The sequence below is a fragment of the Phocoena sinus genome, chromosome 2 (assembly GCF_008692025.1).
Source record: "Phocoena sinus isolate mPhoSin1 chromosome 2, mPhoSin1.pri, whole genome shotgun sequence".
Taxonomy (NCBI): domain Eukaryota; kingdom Metazoa; phylum Chordata; class Mammalia; order Artiodactyla; family Phocoenidae; genus Phocoena; species Phocoena sinus.
Genome location: NC_045764.1, coordinates 178104332 through 178127634, shown reverse-complemented (window position 1 = coordinate 178127634; position 23303 = coordinate 178104332). Strand labels below are relative to the sequence as shown.

General features: G+C 69.2%; 2 protein-coding genes across 10 annotated transcripts in view; both read right to left on the bottom strand.

Annotated features, from left to right (window-relative positions):
- Positions 1–1886: 1886 nt before the first annotated feature.
- CRIP2 (cysteine rich protein 2) lies at positions 1887–7173 on the bottom strand. 4 transcript variants are annotated; one of them, XM_032623927.1, is made up of 8 exons: positions 6995–7173; positions 3955–4000; positions 3815–3872; positions 3318–3458; positions 3167–3235; positions 2993–3087; positions 2616–2673; positions 1887–2533 (listed from the first exon to the last, which is right to left on the bottom strand). In XM_032623927.1, the coding sequence occupies exons 1-8, from the start codon at positions 7156–7158 to the stop codon at positions 2466–2468; spliced, it is 699 nt and encodes a 232-aa protein (XP_032479818.1). In that variant the 5' UTR covers positions 7159–7173; the 3' UTR covers positions 1887–2465. The 4 variants fall into 4 exon arrangements, with proteins under 4 accessions (XP_032479818.1, XP_032479817.1, XP_032479819.1 ...); XM_032623926.1 differs by having other exon boundaries at positions 3955–4022; positions 6995–7077; XM_032623925.1 differs by having other exon boundaries at positions 1890–2533; positions 3955–4049; positions 6995–7140.
- A 4282-nt stretch (positions 7174–11455) lies between these two features.
- MTA1 (metastasis associated 1) overlaps positions 11456–23303 on the bottom strand; it is a 37646-nt gene continuing 25798 nt past the window's right edge. For 4 of the 6 annotated variants that reach the window (XM_032621353.1, XM_032621354.1, XM_032621355.1 and 1 more), the window contains 15 exons: positions 20706–20808; positions 19818–19917; positions 19101–19289; positions 17691–17765; positions 17500–17558; positions 16992–17107; positions 16599–16750; positions 16315–16504; positions 16131–16220; positions 15031–15183; positions 14865–14900; positions 13087–13098; positions 12234–12265; positions 11794–11945; positions 11456–11705 (listed from right to left, as the gene is read on the bottom strand). In XM_032621353.1, the coding sequence (XP_032477244.1) occupies positions 11555–11705; positions 11794–11945; positions 12234–12265; positions 13087–13098; positions 14865–14900; positions 15031–15183; positions 16131–16220; positions 16315–16504; positions 16599–16750; positions 16992–17107; positions 17500–17558; positions 17691–17765; positions 19101–19289; positions 19818–19917; positions 20706–20808 (1610 nt within the window). In that variant the 3' untranslated portion in view covers positions 11456–11554. Of the gene's footprint in view, positions 11706–11793; positions 11946–12233; positions 12266–13086; positions 13099–14864; positions 14901–15030; positions 15184–16130; positions 16221–16314; positions 16505–16598; positions 16751–16991; positions 17108–17499; positions 17559–17690; positions 17766–19100; positions 19290–19817; positions 19918–20705; positions 20809–23303 lie in introns of those variants that run through there. The other 2 variants (XM_032621352.1, XM_032621356.1) reach the window with 2 other exon arrangements.

The following is a 23303-nucleotide window of genomic DNA, read 5'->3' as shown; positions in this document are numbered from 1 at the left end:
GAAACACCTGGCTTGTGGGGAGGCTTCCTGGAGCTAGTGTCACCAAGGGAGCCCCGGCAGCGCAGGGCCACCCGCGGCCCCCACCGACAACACCCAGCGACCGCGCAGAGACAGACGGTAGCGGCCCCGCCCCGATTTCCATGACAACCCCGCGGAAACAAACACGGAGGCGCGACCCGCTCCGCACGCAGGAAGTGGAACGCGCCCTCCCGGGCCAGAACCCGGCAGTGGGAGGGCACTGCGTCCCTGGCAGGGCCGGGCCGATCCTCCCTCCAGGCGACCCCGGCAGCCCTCGCCCCACCCCCCCAGGGCGGGCCTTCACACGAGAATAGGCCCCGCCCTTCCCCGGGTTTTGGGGAAGGGCGTGCCGCAGATCAAGTCTTCCCCTACGCAGTTTCCCCTGGAGCCTCCTGGAGGAGGGGTCCCGGCTGTGCACTCAGCAGCCCCTAACCGGCCGGACAACAGGAATTTCCCATCCGACACCGGGAGCCCTCAGCGAGGGCGGGCCTGGGGGTGCTCAGGGAAGCCTGAGTTCTCCCCCAAACGACCCCCCAACCAAGGAGCCTCGTGCTGGCGGGAGGGAGGTGGGAATGTGGAGGGGTGTTGTCCCAGCCCCTCCTCCGAGCGTGCTTGCCCGAACCTCCCCTCTGCCTGGGGTGGGAACTGGGCGCCCTTGGGGCACCTGCTCCAGCGCCTCCCACCCCCAGGGCAGGCCGACCCACCCTGCACATCCTGGCTGCGCTCCAGGCGCCGGCCAGGTACGAGGAGACGCTGCCGCCCACGCTGGGCGCCTGGACTGGCCAGGAGGAGGGCGGCTTGGCACTGCAGACACCAGGAGCCGGCCCTCCACCCCAGGGACACGGATGGCTGCTCGAGGGACAATGAGCCGGGCACCCAGGCTCAGCTGTGTCTGGGCCCGCGTACTGGAGGGCGGGCCAGGCACGGGCCTGTGCCACGGGCTGGGGCGCTGGGAGCTGTCCCTGGGGGCAGGGCACGTGGGGAGCCGGCTGCCTATGGTGCTGGGGACACGGGCCCAGACTGAGCAGGCCCGGACGATGCTTCTGGCTCGGGGAGGGCGAGGCATCTGGGGGTGGGGTGCTGGGAGCAGGCCAGGGCAGGGCTGAGCACTGGAGGGCAGGTCTCCGAGGGTTCTGCCCCCCGCGCCCAGCGTGGAAGAGAAGGGGCGCCCTCTGGTGGGCTGCCCGGGAGCCAGCAGGTAAAGGGAAAGCAGACTAGGAGGAGAGCCCTCCTCCCAGCTACTCAGAGTTCCTGGTTGCAAAGGCAGAGCCTGGACAGCCTGGGGAGGCCAGAGGTGACTCCGTCAACACTGCAAGCCCAGATGCAGGAATGCTGTTCAGGCAGGAGCCCCTAGGCCCCTCCTTCAGACTGCCCACATTCTGTCCCTGGGCTCCCACCAATGCCGGGGCCGGCCGACCACGCTCAGCCTCACTCCCCCTAAACCCTCTGTACTTCCAGGCTCCTCCTGGGCTGAAGGCCCACCTCGTCCCTGACCACCCTTCACCGGCTTCTCCCCCTGCAGAGGACCCCTCCTCTGGTCACCTGCCCCCTCTCCCTCCACATGCCATGCCCTCTGCTCTTTCCCGAGGCTGACCTCTCCCTCTGGGTCTCTGATGGATCAGAGGACCCCCTGGTTTTGGTGCCTATGTCTGGGGACCAGGACCCCACCCCCGGATGCCTCCCACCCTCCCCACATCCAGCTAGTCTGGTCCCTCTCAGGGGCCCAGCCCACCTCAGTGTCGGCACCACAGCCTAAATCAGCGCCTCCCCGCCTCCCAGCCACGACCACCGCCGTTGGGAAGAGGACCCCCGGACGAAGGGACGCTATCTCGGCTTCACACCCATGCCACAGACACAGACACAATGCGGGGTTGTGCGATCCTCAAACCTTTCATTGACAGCAGGACGCCCGGCAGTCGAATGTGAGCCACATGAGGGCGGTGGGCGGGCGCTTGCGAGGCAGGGTGGGAGGCGGGCAGAGGGCTCCTGGCAGGGATGTCCCTCCACCCTTGGGACACTGTGAGGGGTGTGGCTGTGGCTGTCACGGGCGGGGGGGGGGGGGGGGCATAAATAACACTGTGGGCAGGACTCGGGCAGCAGGAGGGGGAGCGTGGGGCGGCCACCTCAGAAAGACCCACCCAGGCCACAGGGACATTCAGGGACGTGTGGGCCATGAGATACAGACATGGGGACACGGGGGGCCAGGAGGACACAAAAGGGGGTGACGGGTGGCTGGGGACACAAAGGCAGACACACCCAGAGAGACAGGGTTGGTGGGCAGGGCTCTGGAGTCAGCTCAGGGGCTTCCTCCCCAACACGCAGGCCCTGGACTCGCAGGTGCTGAGGTGGGACTGGGCGGCGGTCACTCTCCCCTCGTAGCCAAGCAGTGGGCCCCTGGCCAGGGGCCTGCGCAGGCGGGCCAATGCCCTGCAGAAGGGCCTGGGGCCCTAGGGCTGAACCTTGCCCTCGGGGTCCTTGTCATAGATGTAGCTGCCAACAGCTCCGGTGTTCACCCCTGTGGGGAGAGGGGCAAGGGTGGTAGGGGAGGGGTGGAGGAAGGGAGACTCCGCATCCCAGACCCTCCTGGCCACACTCACCCTTGGGTCCGAAAAGTATTCCGTAGCAGGGCTTGTGGCAGTAGGGCTGGCCGTCGTGCTAGGGACGAGATGGGGGCGGGGGTGAGAAGCGAGGGCAACGGAGTCCACACGCCCCACTCCCCCTGGTGGCTTCCTCCGGGTCTCCCTGAACCCTCGAGTTCTCAAAGCCTTGGCCAGGTCGTCTCACCTTGGGGGAGCTGGAGGGGAGGACAGCGCCGCCACGCCACGCCACGCCACGCCACGCAGCACTGCGCGCACGCGAGCCACGAGGCTGGCCACCAGGGGGCAACGCCCACCGCCCGGCACCCCCCTCCCCCGCCTCCCGTCCCGGCAGCTGCGCGCCCCGCCCCCAACCGTCCAGCCAGCGCCCCTCTCACCTCCGCGTGCCCGCCTGGGGTCAGCGTCTTCCCGCAGCGCTCACAGCGCAGGCACGGCCGGTGCCAGTCCTTGCCCAGAGACGTCACCTTCTCGGCTGGGGACGGGAGAGGTGGTGAGGTCGGGGCCCCCCCTGGCGGAGACCTCCCAGGCTGGGGGTGGGCGCGGCCACTCACCAAAGTAGACTCTCTTGTTGCAACGAGGACACATGTTGGGTTCCCCGGTGAACGTGGTGACGCTGGAGGCTGGGAGGGGGAGGAGTCAGGACGGGGCACAGCGGCTCCGACGCCCCGCCCCCCCCGCCCCCGGAAACTCAGCCCAGCCCACCTTTGCTGGGCCCCTTCGGGGGTCCGCTGGCCTTCCGCTCCTCAGCTCGGGCCACGGGGACCTCGATGGGGCCAGTGACCTGCGGTTTCTCGGCAGAGGGCTTCTCGTAGATGTAGGAGCCGGCACCTCCGATATTCACCCCTGTGAGATGGTAGGCACGGTAGGGGGGGTGGCCAGTGGGCTCGCCCACCACCCAGCCCTCACAGCCACCCCCCAACTTCTCAGAAAAGGGTCCTCCATGGCCCACTGTGGAGTCAGGACCCCCACCCAGAGGGCACCCGTGGGCTGCAGATTTCCGGGAAAGGCACGGAGGATGCTGGTCCTTCAAGGACGGGAGGGGCCAGCACGGGGAAGGAGACAAGGGGGCCGGGGGAATCCAAGGGTCCACAGCGTCCCGCCAGGCCAGCCCCAAGTCTCTGCTGGGCCGAGGATCGGCACTGGCCATGTCCCCCAGCGCTGGAGCAGATCACACGCCGTGGCGCCCCACCCAGGCTCACCTTTGGGTCCGAACAACGTGGCATAGCAGGGCTTGTGGCAGAAGGGCTTCCCGTCATGCTAGGCAGAGGGCAGGGCGTGAGGGCGGGGACCTGGCCTGGGCTCCCCGGCCCCCCCCTCCCTGCCCGGGGGAGGGGCTCACCTCGGCGTGGCCCCCTGGCGTCAGCGTCTTGCTGCAGTGCTCGCACCTGAGGCAGAATCTGTGCCAGTCTTTGCCCAGGGAGCTCACCTTCTCAGCTGGGGCGGGAGGGGGGTCAGGGCCGGCGCCCTCCTGCCCTCCCGCGCTCAGCCGCCTGCTGCCCCCGCTGTCCCCCCCGCTCCTGGGCAGCCTCTGCGCCGGTCCCCTTCATCCCCACCCAGGAGCCACGTGGCACCTGCCTGCTCCCCCACCGTAACCCCCTTCTGCTCCCCGGGGGCCCTGCTCTCCCTCTGGTCTCAGGCACCCTCATCACCCCGGGTCACGGGCTGCAGCAGGGAACCTGGACGGGGTCCCAGCTCAAGCACCTGCCAATCCCCTCACCAGGACACCTGCCCCTCCCTCACACACACCCCCAAACCCTCCAATCAGGCCCTAATGGAGCTGGCAGAGCGCCCCCGCTGAAGGGTGGCCCCAAGCCTCCAGAACCCCTGCGAGAGGCCAGTCCCTGTCGCCACCATGGGACACCCGTGGGACAGGACGCCTGCCTGTCTATATTTGGCTTCCTCTCCTTAAGCTCTGAGAGCGCCCCCTCCACCTCCTGCCTCTGGCTGCTGCTTTGGCACTCAAGGTCTGAGACCAGCTGCTGAGGGTCACGTTGGGGCCCCTCCCTGTCCCCTGCCCCAAGCTGGGGCTGCTGGGCCACCTCCCAGTGGACGGAAGCTGAGGCTTCCCCAGGGGAGCACAGCAGGAAAAGGGCGGAGAAGAGGGCAGGAAGAAAGGCCGGAGCTGAGTTGGAATTCCAACGGGAAAGGGGCCCGGCCAGAGGCATCGGGGAGGAGGGGGGGCGGTCAGGTGGGCTGGGCCCCTTCCACCCTGGCAGAATCTGGCCAAGCCCCAAGAAGAGGCCAAGGACCAGTGGCTCCTCTGGTCCCCCTCACAGAGGGGCCCCCACCTGGACCAGGCCTCCCCCAAGACCCAGCAGAGCAGGGAGAGAGGGCCTGGCCAGGGGCACCCCGAGCCCCAGGAGGCCTGTGGGTGCTGCTGGAGGGCAGTTGAGTCCCCCTGGTGGCCCAGGTTCGGAGCCCTGAGCGATGTCTCCCCACGGCCCTGGGGGAACCTGCTGGCCCCGGCCAGGGGCAGCACAAGCTTAGATCCCTCTGGCCACTGCACCAAGGAGGCTGGGACGCAGGCTGGCCAGGCCTCCCCCCAGGTCCATGCCAGGGCAGATGGGAGCTGGCTGAGCCCAAGGCGGGCTCGGATCCTCTCCCAGTTCTCCTTCTGGCCAGCGGCGGCCGAGGCAGCTGCAGCTCAGGGCTGCCAGAACCACTGGCTGGTTTGTAGGATGTGGCCACCTGGGGGCAGGGGAGTGACCCTCAGACCCACTGGCCAGGTCGACGGCCACACATTACCGGCCCAAGTTGGGAAGGCAGAATCGACTGAGTCTAATGGCTCGGAAGGCAACCGGCCCTCACCCGGCTGCTCGGTTGTCGGGGACACAAAGGCTCGGTGTCCCTGAGGTCACCCTGGGGTATCCTGGCCCAGGTTGCACTGTGCACACGCTTGGGGTGTAGACTGCTGGGGTGAAGCCTGATTGGGGGTGGGAGGGTCTGGCCCCCGGCCCCCGGCCCTTTCCTCCACCAGGGCCTCCAGACCAGGACAGAAGCCAGCCGAGTCTGAGCCGCCTTTGTTTTTTACTGGGAGCCGGCGGCTGCCCAAGCAGGCAGAAGCGCTTTTCCGGGCTGTCCACGGGACTGTCGGCCCGGTCCTGAGCTAGCCTGACTGGGAGCAAAGTTGCGGGCAGCGGGGCTGGCAGGAGGACCCTGGCGCTGGCCCCCACCCTGAGCCTTACAGGATGAGCCCTGTCTGGGATGGGGACAGAGGGCTGGGCGGACTCCTGGGGAGGCATCCGGAAGCCCCTCGGCTTCCAGCCAGCCCAGAAGCACTCCAGGCCAAATCCGGTCCCTCCCCTCTGGGAACAGCAAACAACGTCGGCCTCCTCCGGCCTCCTCCTCCCGCTCTGGCCTGCTGGGAAGCCAAGTGGCCATCTTCACCTCGGCCTGTCCCCAGTCCAGACCCGGACCACTGCCCTTAGGATGACAACAGAAGGATCGGATCCCCTGTCTGTCCCTGTCTCTCCCTGCCCTTCTGGCCATCCTGGCTTGTGCCACCAAGTCTGTCTGTGTGGGCGTTGGTGGGAGGCTCGGTGGGCAGGGACTTCGCCGCCCTGGCAAAGTCGGATCAGCCAGGATGAGCGAGAGTGGGTGAGCCAGACAACAGGGTCGGAGCGCCAGAGAGTGGGTGAGCCAGTGCTGGGGGGTGGGTGGGGCAGGTGCCGCCAACCCAGGGGGCATCCTGGCAGAGAGGACCCCCTTCTACCCAGCTACCTCCTCCTGAATGCCACTGTTCTGACCTTGAGGAAGCAGGGGGCCTGGCCACCTGGGCTCCAGCGTCCTCTCCTGCTTGTGGGGACTTGCTTGTCACCCCACCCCCGGGAAAGTCCTGGGGGGACGTGAGCCAAGGAAAGGCGCGCGCTGGGACACGCAGGAGGTAGAGGCCAAGGTTGCCCCCGCGTGGACTGAGTCCAGACAGAGCCCAGCCCCGCGTGGGCAGAGGTCGGGGTGGGGGTTGGGGGTCACGGGTCGAGGCCACGCCAGCCCGGCCAGGTGTCCGCGGAAGGCGGGACTGGGGTCCGCGCGAAACGGCCGAGAGGGACAGGAGCGCGCGAGAAGCGCCCGGAGCTTGCTGCCCCGCCCGACCCCGCCCCGCTCGGCACCGCCGGGAGAACCGCGATGCGCCCGCGAACCCAGGGCTCTCCCCCAAGCCCGGGCGTATTCTCGGGGGTACCACGCGCCCCCCACCCGCCGGGCCTCGGGCCCCCGCCCCACCCCCATCGTCCACTTCGGGGTTCGGGCGTGGCCGCCCCCAGCTTGTCGCCGCTCCGCCCTTCAGCCGCACCCGCGTGGGCAGCGCGGCGAGCCGGGTCGGGGCCGCGCATCCTGGACCGAGAAGGGCGGCGGGGTGCTGGCCGGGCCCGGGCACTCACCGAAGTACACGGTCTTGTCGCACTTGGGGCACTTGGAGGCCATGGTCGGTGCGCTCCCGTTCAGTCCGTGTCCTCCGCCCGCGCCCGTCTCCCCACCGCCGCCGCCGCCGCCGCCGCCGCGCCCGCCCCGCCAGCCCCGCCCGACCGGCTGTCTGTGCTCCCATTGGTCTGCGTCCGGGGTGGGGCGTCGGGAGCCCGCCCTCGGGGTCCGGGCGCCGCGGGGGCGGGGGCGCACCTGCAGGGGCGGATGGGGGGCGACTGGACCCGCCGGGCGCCCCTGGGTCGCGCGCGCGAGGTGGCCTCTACCCAGGCCCGCCCTGTCCTCGCCTGTTTCCATGGCAACGTCGGGGCAGCCAGCCGGGCCGCGGGTGGGGCTGGGAGTCCGCGGCCCCCTCGACTGGGGGCGTCCTGGCCAGCGAGGGCCTCGGCCCGGAAGGGCGGTGTCAGGACAAGCAGACTGACTCCCCGACGGCGGACCGGCCCGCCCTGCCCGGTCCTGGAGCCCGGGTCCCCAAGGGAACCCTACCCCACCCTGCCGCGCGCCGCCACCCCGCTTCCCTTTGTTGCTCGGTTTCTATAGCAACGGCCTTGCGGTGGGATAGGAGCGGGATTCCGGGCGGGCGCGCCACCGGTCCAGGCCCGGTCCCGGCCCCGGCCCCGCCTAACACTGTCAGTGGTGCCGAAGGCCCCGCGGGGGGGAGGGCAGGGCGCCTGCCACTTCCAAAAACAGCGCGAGAGAAACTGCTGGAAGGGGGTTGGGGAGGGGGTGCCTGGCACCGAGGGGACCCGCGGGGCTGTGGGGCAGGCTCTGAAGTTGTCCTCCCCGAGCTCTCCCACCCGAGGGCGGTAGGGAGGGGAGGAGAGGAGGGAGAGAAGATGTTGGGGCCCCTGGAGTGCCCCTTTCGCGGGTGCTGTGGCCGGCCAAATGGGCGGACCCTGCCGTCAGCTTCTACCCCTATCCCCTCCCCCGGCTCCCGCCACGGGCATCCCTCGTCCGGACCCCACTAGCTTAGGGCCCAGGGCCTCTGACCTCCAGCTTGGTGGCGCCAAAGCACCCTCCGGGAGGGCCGGGGAGCTAGGGCTCTGCCAGCATTCGGGGTCTCTCCCCGGGGTCCACAGCCCTCCTGCCAACAGGGACCTACCTACCGTGCCTGACCACTCCCACCCTCCCTACCTGCACCTGGAGCCATGCAGGACCCGGCCCTAACCCAGGGGTCTGGGGGGCCTGGAGGACGCTGGGGCCACCTCCCAGGGGCTCTGCCTCCTCATGGGCTCTCCTCTGGACCGCCACCCCCAGCTGAGCCTCAAGTCTGGCAGATGGACAGACCCCCCCCAAGCCCAGACGACTAGGCCCAGTCTGGGCAGCGGGCTCCAGCCCCCTCACCCCCTGCCCTGTCTTTGAGGCTCTGTGCTGGACACTGAGGTCTGCCCCCCACTGCCCATTTCCTCTGCCTGGTGGCGTCCGGCGGCTCTCCTGGCCCCTGGTGCCAGCCAGCGTGTTCACAGTGGTTGGGTGAGCCGGTCTCACAGGGCAGTTTCATGGCAGCCCTGCCGCGGCCCTGCTCCCAGCGGTGCCCCCACCCATTTGCACTCACACCCTTCAGCCAGTGCCATTTCCGTGAGTGAGGACAACAGCCCAGAAACATGTGGCCCCCCTCAGGCCTAACTGACCAGCCCGGCCGGCCCTCTCTCCCTTCGCACGCGGGCTCTGGCCCCGAGCCAGCCAGGGCAGAGACCAGAGGGGAGGCCTCAGCAGGCCCCCCTTCTTGGACAAGGTGGCCTGCAGGTCAGTCATTCACAACCCGCTCCTGGCTCAGGCTGGGTGTCCGGTGTCTCTGAATAATTCATGGGCCCACTGCCCCCCACTTGGCACCTGTTACCACCTCCTCTGTAGCTTGGGAGCCCCCGGGGACCCCCGGGGCATCAGCCTCCGTGACTCCACCCCGCCCCTGAAATTTGCAGGACTGCTGTGGAGGGCGGACTGGTTGGGCTCTGGTGTCGCCCAGCTTGGAGAGTGAATGGGGGTGGAGCAAAGGAATGGCACTGGGCCCTGGCCAGATGCCCTGGAGCCAGGGAGGGGAGAGTGGGGCAGCGCAGGTGCCCTGCCGCCCAGCTGCAGTGCCTGGGCTGATGGCACCGGGGCTGCTGTGGGCCTGGCGGGAAGGGGCACAGATCGCGGGACACAGAGCAGCGGTACCTGCCTCTGAGGCCACTGAGGGCTAGAGACTGGGGCAGGCGCAGGCCATGGGGCAGGCGCAGGCCGGGCCAGCTCCTGGCGAGCAGGCCGTGGGGCAGGCGCAGGCCGTGGGGCTGGGTGAGGACGGTAAGTTCGCGGGAAGCGGGCCGGGCCCGCTCCTGGCGAGCAGGCCGTGGGGCAGGCGCAGGCCGGGCCAGCTCCTGGCGAGCAGGCCAGTTCGCGGGAAGCAGGCAGGGCCCGCCCCGACGTGGCCAGGCAGGCCCCTCCCCTAGGGCCGCAGCGCTGGCAAATGGCACACGCAGGAGCCCAGTCTCGCTCTCCCACAGGGCCCCCAGGGCTGCGCCCAGCGGTGGGCAGGCGTCCAGGCTGAGTCCCTTGTGGGGACTCTTGTCCCCCTAAGATGGCCCTGGCCCTGGGGGTTGTGGAAGAGACGGCTACAGCCCCCTGCCAGGCCCACGAGAACAGACCAAAGCTGGCAAACACTCCTGGGCACCCAAGACCTTGCTCGCCCCGCCCACACCCGCCTCCCACCCCGCCGCTAAGCCTTGGCTCTGACCCCCAAGCAGCGGAGAGGTGGACACGCAGCCCGGGCCCTGCCAGCACAGTGCTGGGGTGGGGGCGGGGGACCCCCGGCTCCTGGCTCTCCGCAGGGCCTGCCTGTCCTTGGGACAGCGATCTCGACCAGCCTGGGGGGAGGGCCAGGTTGGGGGAAGGGAAGTCAGTACCCGGGCCTGGGGAGAACCCTCCCCTTCCATCCCCACCCCACCCCACCCCATCCTCAGGCCCCAGGACTGGAAAAGGCCCTGGAGGAAGCTAGTGTCTTTCTCAAGGTCACCAGCCCGGCCTCATCCCACCCCCCCCACCCCCACCCCCGCACCGCACCTCAGCTGACACTGCAACGAAGCCCTGGGGCAGCAGGGGCAGCAAGGGGTGGTGCCAGGACTGCAGGTTAGAATTGGCTGTGGGTGGGCGGGGGGGGGGGGGGGGGGGGGGGGGGGGCGCCACAGCCACTCCTCTGACACCCTGGCCCGCCACCCTGCGGGGCCCTGCAGCTGGGTCCTGGAAGGCCAGGACGCCCCTTATCTGTCTCCAGCGAGGGAGCAGGGTGGTTTCTATTTCAGTTCCCCAGCTGAGATGCCCACGCGTCACAGTGGGGCTGGAGGCACAGGAGGCAGAGCTCAGGGAGGGGAGCCCCTTGGGGAGGGCCTCGCTGACCCCCTCGGCTGGCGGAGGTTAGCGTGGCTCCCAGACCCCTCCCCACAGCGGCCTGGCCACACCTGTCCCCTGGGCCCTGAGCGGCTGTGCGGGGGGCCAGCAGAGGCAGGATGTCTGAGAGCGGACTTGCTGAAATCTGAGCAAACTCTCCCTGTGGAAACTCCACACCTGCTAGGGGTGGCCCTGCAGTTCCTGGCAAAAACCCGCAGACAGCTGGGGCAGGGCTCTGCCAGGAGCAGGCTGGCCGGCCGGCTGACCCAGCTATGCTGGCTGCCCCGACGGAAGCCAGGCACCTGCCAGTCTGGGTCCCAGGCCAGGTCCAGACCACCCCCTGCCTTGAACAGACACAGGGGGTCTCCGCCCCACCCCCCCCCCCCCCCCCGCCACCGAGTAAGCACCAGTGAGCCCTGGCTGGACCTCTCCCTGCTCCCAGGGCCAGGTGGTGGGCATTGGGCCAGGGCCTCCGGGAGGCAGGTATGCGGGCCAGGCCTGCCACGCGCTGCTCTCCAGTGCCTCTCCCTGAGCGTCCTCCCCCGTGGCGGGCCGGGGGAGCCCAGGCTGGGAGCACCGGCTCTGCCCTGAGGGTGAGGTGGGCCCAAGACAGGGAGAGGACTGGGGACAAAAGACACGGAAAGGGCTAGTTGGATTTTTTGTTTTTATGAGTTTTTTTTCTTTGTTTTTTTTTAATATGAAAATTACTTGAAAAGACAAGGGGCCAACCCCACCAGGCAGCTCGGCTGGCCACTGGCCACACCGATCCTAACATTCCAGGTGTAAGTTACAGAGCTTAAATTCATCTACAAAAAAAGTAATAAAAATAAAATTTAAAATGGCACCTTCAACAGAACACAAGGAAACTCCCGGCCGGCCCGCAGGCCCGCGTCGCAGGGCGAGCGCAGGGGCGGCCCCTCAGCTCCGCTCCGGCCAAAAAGTAAACACAAGCTAAAAAGGTGACTCCTCGGTGGCCCTGGAGTAAGTTAGGTGGCGCTTCCCCCCCGCTGGGGGCCGAGGAGCAGTCTCTCTGCAGGGGGGCGGGGGGGGGGGGCGGGCGGGCGGGGGCACTACCGAAACCGGGCGGCGGGGCGGCGGGCGGGTGGCGGGCGGGCGCGGTCTGCGGCTGGAGGGCCTTGCGGGCAGGCGGGCGGCGCCTAGTCCTCGATGACGATGGGCTCGTCGTTGACGGGCGCTGGCGGGGCCGGCCGCAGCGGCAGGGTCTGGCTGGGGCGCAGGGCGATGGGCTTGTAGGGCCTGCGGGCCGCGCGCTTGGTCTCGGAGGACGAGAGCAGCTTGCGGATCTTCCTGTGATCGAGACACCGAGTGACGCGGACGAGAGACACGGACACGGTAGCCCCTGCCCCCTGCCCGCCGCTGGCCCTGGAGGCCCCACCTGGTCTCCTCGGTGGCCATGTAGAACACGTCATCGGGGGCGTCGATCCAGTTCATCCGCCGCCGCTTGACGGGGGGCAGGGAGCCCCCCCGGATCAGCCGCACCTTGGTGGGGTACGCCTTCCCGTTGAGCAGCAGGTTCCGGCTTGGTCCCTGCGGTGGGGAGGCGCCAGGGGTCAGCCCGGGGCCTCCACGTGGGCACCCAGAAAGCCCGAGGTGGCGGTCCCAGCGGGGAGTATGGAGGCCTGGCCACCCCGGGAGGGGAGGGGGCCCTCCGAGGCCCATGGAGACCCGCCGCCTGCCCCTCCTCTGGTCCCACTGGGCCTCCCAGATGCTCCCGTGCAGTGCCTGGCAGGGCTGGGGGGCCTCCCCCGAAGGCCCGCGGGAGCTGTGGGAACACACGCGTGTACGAGTGTGGAGGACGGGGGCCCTCCCTCTCACCATGTGCCTGGTCTGTCCGTGATTCGCCAAACCTGACAAGAGGGAGGAGAACAGGCTGTGAGGTCCGAGGCAAGGCACGTCCTGCACTCGACACACTCGCTGAGGACCCGCAGCCGAGACGCAGGAGACCTGGGCCCAGGTCCCCCCAGAGCCACAGCCCACACCCAGGTGGCGCTCTCTGGGTGGGGACCCGGAGTCTCGGATCTGAGCTCGCTCCCTTGACTGGGCCGCGACAACCGGGGCCTGGTCTACAGTGGGTATAAATACAGTGGCGCCGGGGAGCCCCTCTGCAAGGCGGCCACTCCCCGGGCAGCACCACTCAGACCCCAGGAGGCCGGGCCACCCTGGGCTTCCTCCCGAGGGGCCCCCAGCCCCCATCGCAAACCCTGGGGCCAGCCACCCAGGGAGGAGCTGATAGAAGCTCCTACGAGTGGCCAGTAGGCCAGGCTCTGGCCAGGGTTCCAGCGCTTCCACCCCATGGCCGGGGGTCTGGAGCCACAAGCAGCTGCCAGCGACTGGGGAAAGACGCCGTCCCAGGTCTCAGTCCACACTCCCAACCGGCGCCCGAGGCCTGTGGCTCCCAGACACACGTGGGGCGAGCCTGTGGGCGGCCGTGGGAGCACGCACCCATGAGGGCTGGTCCCCACCACCTGCGTCCTGCCAGAGGCCTCCCGGGACCAGCTCCTCCCCAAAGTGCCCCTTGGCCACGGTTCGTCTCCTGACGAGCAGAGAAGAGCTGTCCAGCCCTCCCCTTTGCAAACAGCCTCCTAACTTGGAGTACCCCGACCCCGGCAGGGCAGAGGGAGGGGCCGTGGCACCCGGCCTGCAGCCCTCGAGGCCCCGTGCTACTTACCCAGGTAGGTGCCTACCAGAGGGATGGGTGGCGGAGGAAAGAAAGCACACGGTCAGCGTTACAGGGGAGCACGTGCGTGCGGCAGGCCCAGAGGGCGGATGCAGCCGCAGATGCATCCGCGGGCCTGTCAGCCCATTAAGGCCCCACCGGTGCCAGAGGCCGGGCCTCGCCCAGACCCAGCTCCCGCCACCCGCTGCTGCCCCCGCTGCCCCACAGCACCCCAGGAAGCCAGCTGTGGCCTCCTCCCAGGGCTCGTGCGCAGCCCCCGACATCCCCACCCGGGATCTGCACGCTGGGGCTGAAGCAGATAGGTCTGGAAGCACATCGATCTCGGAAAACCCGACAGAAGCAAAACGATCTCATCCCTCCCGCTAACCAACGGCCTTTTCACAGGTCGGACCACAAAGCCCAAAGCTGCCTGCTGGTGAGCACACGGCCCCCACCCCCTCCTGTGGGTGTGATCAGACCATCCCCAGGGCACCTGTCGCAGGGGCAGGCGAGCAGCCAGCCCCGCTGCTGGGACCGCAGGGTCGTGGGTGAGGCAGCCAGGGCGGGGGGGCGGGGCCTGGTGCAGGCGAGAGCCTGTGTCCAGATGGGCTGAGATGGCAGGACCCGGCACCAGTACCACCGGCTGACCCTCAGCCGAAAGAGGGAGGGTCCAGGGGACAGGGCTGGGCCGGGTGGCCGCTGCTACCTCCCGTGTCCCCACGTCCGGCCCACCTCCCACAGATCCCAGGACAGCCAAGCCTCAGCCAGACCCCTGGGGCCAGTAGTCCTCCAGTCCTGAGCTTGGGGAGGGCTCCGGACGTGTCCATGCTGGCTGCCCCATGGAACTGGGGTACCCACACCCGACCCGACCTTGCCATCACGAGGGGCTGGCAGGAGGGGCTCCGAGTGCACTTGCCACGTTCTTCCCTTCAGCTGCTTCCCTGTTCACCTCCCCCCCACAACACACACACGGGTCCGGCCGCAGGCAGACCCCTGGGGGGCCCTGGGACACCCAGGTCTGACACATCCCACACTGCCACAGTGGCTACACCCTCCTAGAGCAGCCCCAGCCCACGAACACCCCACCACCAGCTGAGGGGGCAGAAGCCGGGCCCTGGGCAGGTGAGAGGAGCCACATTCCAGAGGCGCCGACGGCAGGAGGGTCCCACAGAGGGCTGCCCTAGCACACACCCCACGAGCATCCCACCTCGCTCAGGAGAGGGCACTACTGCTGCCTCAGCTCTGGGACCCTCAGCCCTGGGCGCGCCTCCATGCGGGGCCCTGACCTGAGCGTCCACCCGGGCCTCGCCGACCCCCACCCAGCCATGCCGGCCATGCCACAGCTCTGTCCCACCTGCCCCCCAAGGAGACCAGGGTCCCAAAGCCCCCTACTGGGGCAGGGGCACAGGCAGGGTTGCAAGCACAGAGCAGGCGGCCACGCAAGCTGAGGCTGGCGGCACGCGGACAGTCGCAGCACGACAGCAGACGGTACAGGTGGGCGGCGGGGGCACCAGGGCCGCCGGAGCGAGGACAGTCCACTGACCGGCGCTGGGCCCGGAAGGAGGGGTGGCCCGCGAGCCGGAGGCCCCGGGGCAGGAGACAGCGTTGGGCAAGCTGGGGGCCCGAGGGGCAGCGCTCCGGTCTTTGCCGAGCGACAGGTGAATTGGGAGGAGCCGGGGCAGCAGGGTGCGGCCCAGCCCGCGTGGACTGCCCTTGGACGTGCCCTGAGCCGTCCGCCGCGCACGCGTGAGCACAGCACACACAGGCACGCGCGGAGGGCTGGGCCTTACCCCTACTGGGCATCAAGAGGCGCTTCTTCACGTTGCCTGGCAGCGCCCGGCGGCAGGAGAGAGGAGAGAACACACGGTCAGCGGGCGCGGGCGCGGCGGGGGCCAGGGTCGGGTGCCCCGGGGCCACAGGCCGTGCTGGCCAAGCCCAAGGCCCCGCCGGACTCACCGTCCACCCCGTTGTGCTGCTCATAGCTCCTCTTGCCCAGGATGGTAGGGGAGCCGTTGTTGATGACGGGGGCCGACTTGGCCGGGGTCAGGCCGCCGAGCACGCCGGACACGCTCTTCACGGGGTCGGGCTTCGGGGGGCGGGGGTGGGTCTCTGCAGAGGCAACGCGGGCAGGTGGGCGCACTGCGGGCCCTCGGCAGCAGCCCTGCCGCCCGACTGTGGGCTGCCAGAGCCCAGGCCCATGGCGACCAGGGCCCGGGAGGGCACCGCAGTCCGGCACCCCCGGGCATCCTGCGAGCGGGGACAGCTGCTGGGGCCGGGCTCCTTGGCTCCTCAGCCCTGGCCGAAGGGCCGCAACACCGGTGACCACCGGCAGCTTACAGGCTCCAGACACCCATAAACAAGCGGGTCCACTCAGCGGCCACCGGAGCTGACGGCACAGGGCTGGCCACTAGCCAGACGATGAGTTTTAACGGCCCAGCTGGCTGGCCGAGGACGAGCCCACGAGCGCCGGCCTGGAAGGCACGGGCTCACACCTGCCAAGGCCCCACAGCCCTGAGGGGCTCGCAGGGAACAGAGACCACCTCCTCCCATGGGCCGGGGCGAGGCCAGCCCCAGGACCGAGCCTCCAGACGGCAAGTGCAGCCAAAGCCACCTGTGTCTGCTGGGAGCGCGCCTGGCTCACGGTTCTGGAACGTCCCTCACGAAGGGAATGCCGCCCCCACCGCTGGGGGGACCGAGTCCACCCAGCCACGCCCAGCCAAGCCAAGGGCCGCCGCCCCCCCTCGCCCAAGCCCCTGGCTGAGTCCCAGGAACAAGCCGGGCGGGGCCGAAGTGCGCAGGCTCCCCAGGCCACGAGGCCCCTCCCTACAGGCTGCTGCCTAGGCGTGCACGTCTCCCACCCAGCCGTGACCCTGCCCTGGGGCCCCGCGGGAGACGCCGATCCAGGCTCAGAGGCATCGCAAGAGCCGGTGCACCCGACCCAGACCCCTGGGGACTGCAGGGGCGAGGGGAGCAGGCTGGGGAGAGGCTGGGACCCCGGGGGGGTGAGGGATGCGGCAGCCGGGGGCCGGGGCTGCGCTGGAGGAGAGCAGGCTCACCGAGGTGCCGCAGGACGGCCTCCAGGGGCTTCCGCGCGGCCTGCTTTAGCACCAGCGGGCTCTGAGAGGCTCCGGGCAGCCGTGCCGTGCCTGTGGGGTGCGAGGCCTGGGTAAGAGCTCCCGCGGGGGCTGCACACCCCGTCCCCAGCAGCCCCGCCAGCGCCCCTCCCGCAGGGACGCTCACACTCAGCCTTGATGGCCGCACTGTTGATGGGCATGTAGGGGTGCCGGGCGGCATGCCACGGGCGCAGGATCTCACGGCACAGGCGCCGGGCGATCCGCGTGAGCTTGGTGGTGTGCAGGTAGAAGGCCTGTCTCGTCTTCATGGCAAACTTGGGGCTCCCGCTGCTCCGGGCTGGGATGCCGTGGGGGCTCTGCGGAAGGGGGCGAGCCGCCCCAACACAGCGCCATGACCGCGGGCCGGACCGCGGGGCGTGCGCTGGGGCAGGGTGGGGGGGACCGACTTACCATGTTACTGCGGTTGGGTCCTGGCCTCTCTCCATCTAACCGGGTTGGCATTTTCAAGCCACCATATTTCTTCCAATATGTCCAACAAGACGCGCAGAGGCGACACTGCATGTTAGGGGGACCCCAAGAATACCACTGGTAAGACTGGGTGGCTACGGACAACAAAGTTGGAAATAGACGGATTCTTAAGCAGAACCAGTGACGGCAGAGAGCATTACACAGCTGTCGCCCGCCCGCGCCCACCCCCCACCCTGTGGGCCCGGGCACCCGGTGCTCCCAGAGAGGGCTTCCCCGGCAGGGCGTGGCCACCGCCCCCAGGCTGGGCCCCAGGGCAGTGCAGGGGCGCCCAGGGCTGTGGGCTAGGGGCACCCGGATGCCGGGCGGGGCACTTACTGTAACAGCTCTCGCAGGCCCGGCCGGCCCCAGGGCTCTGGCCTGGCGCCCCGGCACCGTTCACCACGCCTGCCTTGACGTTATTGACGCTGATCTGGTTCGGGTTTGGCTTGTTACTTGGGTAAGGAAGGGAGAGAAGGGAGACGTCACGGGACCACCAAGCCCTGGGCGCGCGGCTCTGGGGCCCGGCAGCCCCAGTCCAGACCTGCCTGGCCACAGGGCAGACGCTGACCCCTGCCTGAGGGTGTGTGATCTTTCTCCCCTCGAGTTCTAGAAGCAGCTCCCACCTTGTCGACACCCCAGCTCCATCTGCCTGCGCTTAGCTCAGCTCAGAGTTGAACCCCAGGCCGGGCGGGGTCCAGTCCTGATACCCTATGCTGCCCCCACCTCTGCCCCCGGGCCACCACGGGCTTCGATGACAGGCCCCCGACTCTCTCTAGGACTCAGCCAGGACGGCACCACGGGGCCACGTGGGACGCGGGGACGGCGCCGTGGGGGGCGTACTTACTAGTTGGGGATATAAACTTGCTTTAACTTGCTCTCCGCTTCAGCTGCTTTCAAGCGTTTCTTCAAACACAGAACAAAGGGTCAGGGCAGCCAGCAGGTGGGTCTGGAGAGGGGATCCCCCAGTCCCCACGCTGCCCCCTCACCCTAAGTTCCCACAGGACCCCTCGGCCCCCGCCCAGGCCGGGCCCTCACCTGCTGCACGTATCTGTCGGTGGTCTTCCACATGTAGTAGTACTCGATGATGCTGGTGAGCGACTTCCAGGGGAGCTGGGGGGAGAGGGGCACGTCAGGGGGCGGGCGGGGGCACGGCGGGGCCGCTAACCCCACCCAGGAGGGGGCGAGCCTCCCCCAAGCCCGCGTCAGGGCCCCTCTCGGGCCTCGCCCTCTCTCTCTCCCTCTCAGGCACACTCCATTCAACGCAAAAGCTTCCTCCCCGGTTCCGGCACCTCTGCCCTGCTCGGTCGGTGGTGGGGGCCCCCTCCTGGGTGGGGTTAGCGGCCCCGCCGTGCCTCGCGCAAGGCGCTGGACGCCCAGACACCAGCCCCACCCACGACCGTGGGCTGCAACGCTTCCCCCGGTACGTCCTCGCGATCACTCTGCTCCCCCGCTGTGCGGGCGCCACCTCTGGGCTCCACTGGCTGCCTGTGAGTCCAGGGTGGCCGTCAGAGTCTTGCCGCTGCCACCCCGCCCCCTGCGTTTCCACGCCACCTCCGGGCCCGTCTCAGGCGCGTCCCGCGGCGCGGATTCTCCCAGGACGTCCGCCCGGGCGCGTCGACAATTCGGACTCTGCGCGCACCGGGCCCGGGACGGGACGTGCGGGAGGCGTGGCGAGCTGAGCGCTTTATGTCCCGCCCGCCTCCTCGCTGCGCTTGTTTCCCTGTGAGGAGGCCTTGCTGCTCTGCTTAGGTTTTCAGTGCGTTCCGCGTATCTGCCTCGCACAGGGGACCGGCTGTCTGGGCTCGGCCTGTGTCCACGGCACCAGGGGCCGCGCGGGTCCCTCTGATGGCCTCTGGGGACCGACACTGCTTCTCCACCCTCAGTAGCGCCGTCTGCCTTCCGACGTGGGTCCTGTGGCATCAGCCTCGTCCGTTACTGAAGAGGTGCTGCTCAGAGTCAGATGCCGGCGAGGCCGCTGCATCCCGGCCCCTCCTAGGCGCTCGCGGTCAGGCCGGCCCGGCCGCCCCTGCCGCCCTCTCTGCACCGGCGCGCTCTTCTGAGTGACCACCAGTTGGCCTCCTTTCAGATGAGTTCAAGTGTATTTCAGGGGCTGTAAGGGCAGGAGGGGCCCCTGAGGGCACAGGCCCTGCCGGTGCTGGAATCCCCACAGGCTCACTGGTGGACACTTGCAAAGAACACAAAGTAAGGACGTACACGGAGACGCTCGGCCACTTAAGAACAACCAACACAGCCAAACGAACCAAGTCAAACAAGGCCCGGCGAGGACCCCAGCGACACCAGCACGGACCCTCGCCTTGGTGGCACAGCCCAGGCCCCGGCAGGCGGCCTTGGGCGTTTCCTCCGGAGCCACTAACAGACAAGGGGAGGGAAAAACGGCGGCCCGGCGGGCACAGCAGGGCCCTGAACCTGCGCCCCGGTACTCACAAAGTCTTGCTGAATGTCAGTGAAATCCTTCCCGTACTTCTCCAGAGCCTCCTCGAAAAGGCTGGCCTCCGAGGCCGACCACTCTTCCATCTCGTCCCTGCAGAGGACGGGCCCGCCCTGCGGCACCAGGGCCGAGATGGCCTTGGCGACATCGTACAGGCTCCTGTGCAGCGTGTCCATGGCGTGGAACTGCGGTGGGAGAGGCGGGTCGCCCGGGCCCCAGAGCTGCAGCGGCCCCGCCCCGCCCCGCACACCCGGGCCGCGCGGGAGGGGATGAGGACAGTCTCCAGTCTCGGGCGGGGGGGCCTCTGGGGAGAGCACAGGGAGAGGCCAGGCTGCTCGGAGCAGAAGAGGGGAGCAGGTGTGCTCCCAGGCCCACTTCGGCAGGGGCGGGGCTCCAGGAGGGGGTGGCTCAGCCAGCAGACGGTGGGTGACTGGCCCCAGGGCCAAAGTGCCCTGGGCAGGAGGGGCCGGCCTAGGGCACGAGCCGTCCTCTGGGAGATGCCGCTGCCTCTGAGGTGGCAAGTGTGGAAAGAGAAGGGCGGGCTGAGGACGTGCGGCCGCAGCCCAGCAAGGGCCCAGTAGGGCCTGACCACGTGCCGGCCGGCAGCCTCTCACCAGCATGAGACAGGGTCACCACACGGGGCAGTGAGAGCCCTGCGCCGTGCCACCCGGGGAGCGGGTGCTGATCTGAGGCCCGGTGGCCCTCTCACTTACCAGGGTGATGTCCCGAGAGGCGGCCGCGGCGCTCATGTGCAGGCTGGGCTGCCGGACAGAGCTGCTGCAGTCCAGGGCGCGTGCAAAGGTGCCCACGGAGCTGGGGAGGAGGAGAGACGCTGACCACTGGAGCGGACAAGCAGGAGGCGCGGCCGGACCAAGCCAGACACGCAGAGGCGTCCAGACTCGGCTGTCTCGGGACAGAACACTGTGGTCTGGAGCGCGGGGACGTCGTTTCTGAGACTTTGCAGACCTCTTCTTACAACAGACAGCCTTCAGGTCCTGAGGCTCAGGACCCCATTCCTACACTGTTTCCGACGGCACCCGGCCCAGGCGCCTTCTGGGCGTGTGGCCCCCCTGTGCTCGCAGGAGCTCCCCTCCTGCTGTCCCAGCCCAGGGACCCCTGGGGGGCTGGCCTGGGCAGAAGCTGCTCCTCGGAGGGCTGCCCCTTTGTGCCCAGGAGGCCCCACGCCTCCAGGCCACATCTGCCCGGTCCCGGAGCCGGACGAGCAAGCACCTCTGTCCCGCCCTACCGTCCGGGGAAAGAGCCCCCATCTGCGGCCGGCTTACTTGGCCTCGGCTGGTGGGCGGCCCCTGAGGTCCACGGGTTGGGCTGCCTCCTGGACCCAGGGACCCAGCAGCCCCCCAGAGCCGGCTCCACCTTCAGGGAAGGGCCAGGCCCCACCCTGCAGGCCTCCCTAGGAGCCACGAGGGGATCTCAACAGAGCAGGGCCCCGGACCCTCTAACCTCCCAGGCCCTTCACTGGGGGATGCCCTGTAGGACAGGCGTCCCGACGCCCACCGCAGGGGTGGGGCAGTGGCTCAGGCCCCGTGCCGGCTTGTGCCCGGGGGTCAGGCAGGACGTGGCCGCCCCAGCCCAGAACTCACCGGGCCACCACCAGGAACTGGTCGATCTGCTTGTCCACCAGCGGGTTGTGAACCTCCCACACCTTGGTCTCCAGCTTGGCCTGGTCTCGGCCGTCCTCCTCGCCTAGGAGGACGAAACACCGCGCGGTGAGAACACCGCGGCCGTGAGAAGACCCCCGCGGCTCCGTCTGGAGCCCAGGGTTGGACGAGGGACCAGGCCGCTGAGGCGGGGAGCGGGCTGGGAGGGCGCGTGAGCCCAGGGACGAGGCGACAGCGCGCGTGCGCACACACGCGGGCAGGCGCGCACGCACGGGGCGGTCGGGCCCGGAGCTCCAGGGCACGCTCCACACACGACGGCCTTCACCTCTGGAAACAGTGGGCGCCTGGGGCTGGCAGCCCGCGGCCCCTGTCGAGGAGCTTGAAGAGGTGCCGTCGGGAGGGCCCAGGGAGCACAGCCAGCTGGACAGAGGGGCGCAGCGGCTCGGACCTGATCAATCAGCTCTTTCCTCTGAGGCTCTGCGGGGTGGGGCGCGGCTGCGCCCAGCCCCCAGCGGCAGCCCCGCCACAACGAGGACACTGATGTCAACTCAGTGCGGACCCACGCCTGCCACCCAAGGGCGCCCTCGGCGTCAAAAGCCTCCGTCTTGGGGCCTCTTCCCTCTGCAGGCGGGAGCCCCACTCCTCACCCTGTATGCGGTGGGCATGGGGCTCAGGGCCCGGCCAGGAGGGCTTCTCTCCTGGGCAGCTGCCCATGCCAAGCGCTACCTGTCACGTGCTCCAGGCAGCAAGGGGCAGACGAGGCCAGCACGAGGGTCCAGAGAACGCCTGCCCCGAGGTCACAACCCCGCTCAGCTCAGGCACTCCGCCTGCACGTCTGCAGACCCTCTCAGCCTCTGTTGCCCTCCGTGGCGACCAACTTCCAGACCCAGGGCAGGACCCCTCACGGCACTCAGCAAGCCCGCGGGAGCCCTGTGCGAGCGCGGTCATGCAGGGCCAGGCACGGCCGGAAGTCACCAAGGAAACACGTGCTCCCTCGCCCTGGGGAAGGTCAGGCCCTGCTAGGCTCCAGGGGACGGCGCCGGGCCGGAGGCTCACAGGAGAGAAGCCCTGCACTGCAGACCGACCCGGGGGTGGGAACGAAGAGATCTGAGGGGTCAGGGTCCTGGGGGCTGCATCTGTAGGACGAGCACAGGTGGGATTTTCCCGGTGTCGTGGGTAGGCTCCTTCCTGGTGGTGACTCGGCACGGAGAGCCCTCCCCAGGGACAGTGGGTACCAAGGAAGGCAGGGCCCCCACTCCTGGATCCAAGGTCTGCAGGCCGCGACCAGCCCCCAGCGACTGCCGGGCAACTGAGCCCAGAGCCACGGGCACAGCTAGCTGTGGCCCCAGCTGGCGCCCACGCCCGCTGGTGCACCCTGCAGACGTCTCACGTGTCCAAGGCAGGGGCACAGCTTCACCCGCCGGGAAGGGTCCAGGCTCCAGGAGGAGAACAGGGAACTGAGGCCTAGGCCGACCCCACCTCGCCCCAGCAGCCCAGGGGTCGGGAGGAGGAAGGGCTGTAGGGATGCCGCCCCTGGCCCTGGGGCTGCAGGCAGGGCTTCCCCGGGGCACCCAGAGACGCGTCCTCCCGCCAAGCACCCAGGGCTGGCCAGAAAGCAAGGTCCTCGGACGTTCCAGCCACTCAGTGTTCTCCTGTGGCCGCCGTGTGGCCTCTCCTGTTTCCCACTGGATGTGGCCCTTTATCCTCAGCCAGGCTGGCTGGGATGGTGTAGACCAGGAGGCCCCATGGGGCCACTGGAGGATGCCCATCCCTGGAGCGGGGCCTGGGTGCCAGGCGCACCCCGCCCAGCAGGAGGACGGGCTGCACCAGGAGACCAGCTGGGCCAGCGCATCTGACTCTGCGCAAGTGCGGGGGCCCCCACGAGTGACGCGAGCGGTCCCAGGGCAGGACCACAGGGCAGAGCGCCAGGGCTGGCGGGAAGGGCGGCCTCGCCCCACCGGGGACGGAGCCGGACACCCATGAACAGAGGGAACCGCCCCCACCAGGTGCTTCCCGTTAGCCCTCCTCCTCCCATCCGACTGGTGGCAGGAACCCCCATAAGACAGAGACAGAGACCAAGACCAACCAACGGGGGAGGCAACTGTGTGTGTGTGTGTGTGTGTGTGTGTGTGTGTGTGTGTAAGATGCACACGCGTGGGAGGTGTGGCGCGCGCGTGCGCTCGTGTGCGTGTGTGTGCAGCAGGAAACACGCACACAGGCTGAAAGCGGACCAGCTTCCGGGGATCAGGAGTTGCGTCCCCGAAAGGAGCAGCAGCCATGGAAAGAAGGGACGTCCGGCATTTCTACAGCACAGGGGAAACCGAGGCACAGACCACAGGGGAGCCAAGCCCAACCCGCAGCCCCACAGGTGCTGGGGACGCTCGCCAGGAGGACACCGCGCTCCTTAGGGACACCTGGGCGCCACGCGGGGATGACCCTGCACACAGGGGACCAGCTCCGCAGGAGCACAGGCTCCGAAGAGAGCGCCGTCCCGGGCGAGCAAGCGCGCGGGTCAGCTGTCGGGCCTGCCGCACAGCCACTACGGGGCCGCGCAGGAAGGAAGCGGGGGAGGGGAGGTGG

Excerpts from the sequence above, each read along its gene's own strand:
- CRIP2 (XM_032623927.1), bottom strand. The coding sequence starts at position 7,158 with ATGGGAGCACAGACAGCCGGTCGGGCGGGGCTGGCGGGGCGGGCGCGG. Across the intron at positions 3,459-3,814 it reads CACGTTGTTCGGACCCAAAG|GGGTGAATATCGGAGGTGCC; the intron begins GTGAGCCTGGGT and ends ACCATCTCACAG. Across the intron at positions 2,674-2,992 it reads CCCCAGGCGGGCACGCGGAG|CACGACGGCCAGCCCTACTG; the intron begins GTGAGAGGGGCG and ends TCTCGTCCCTAG.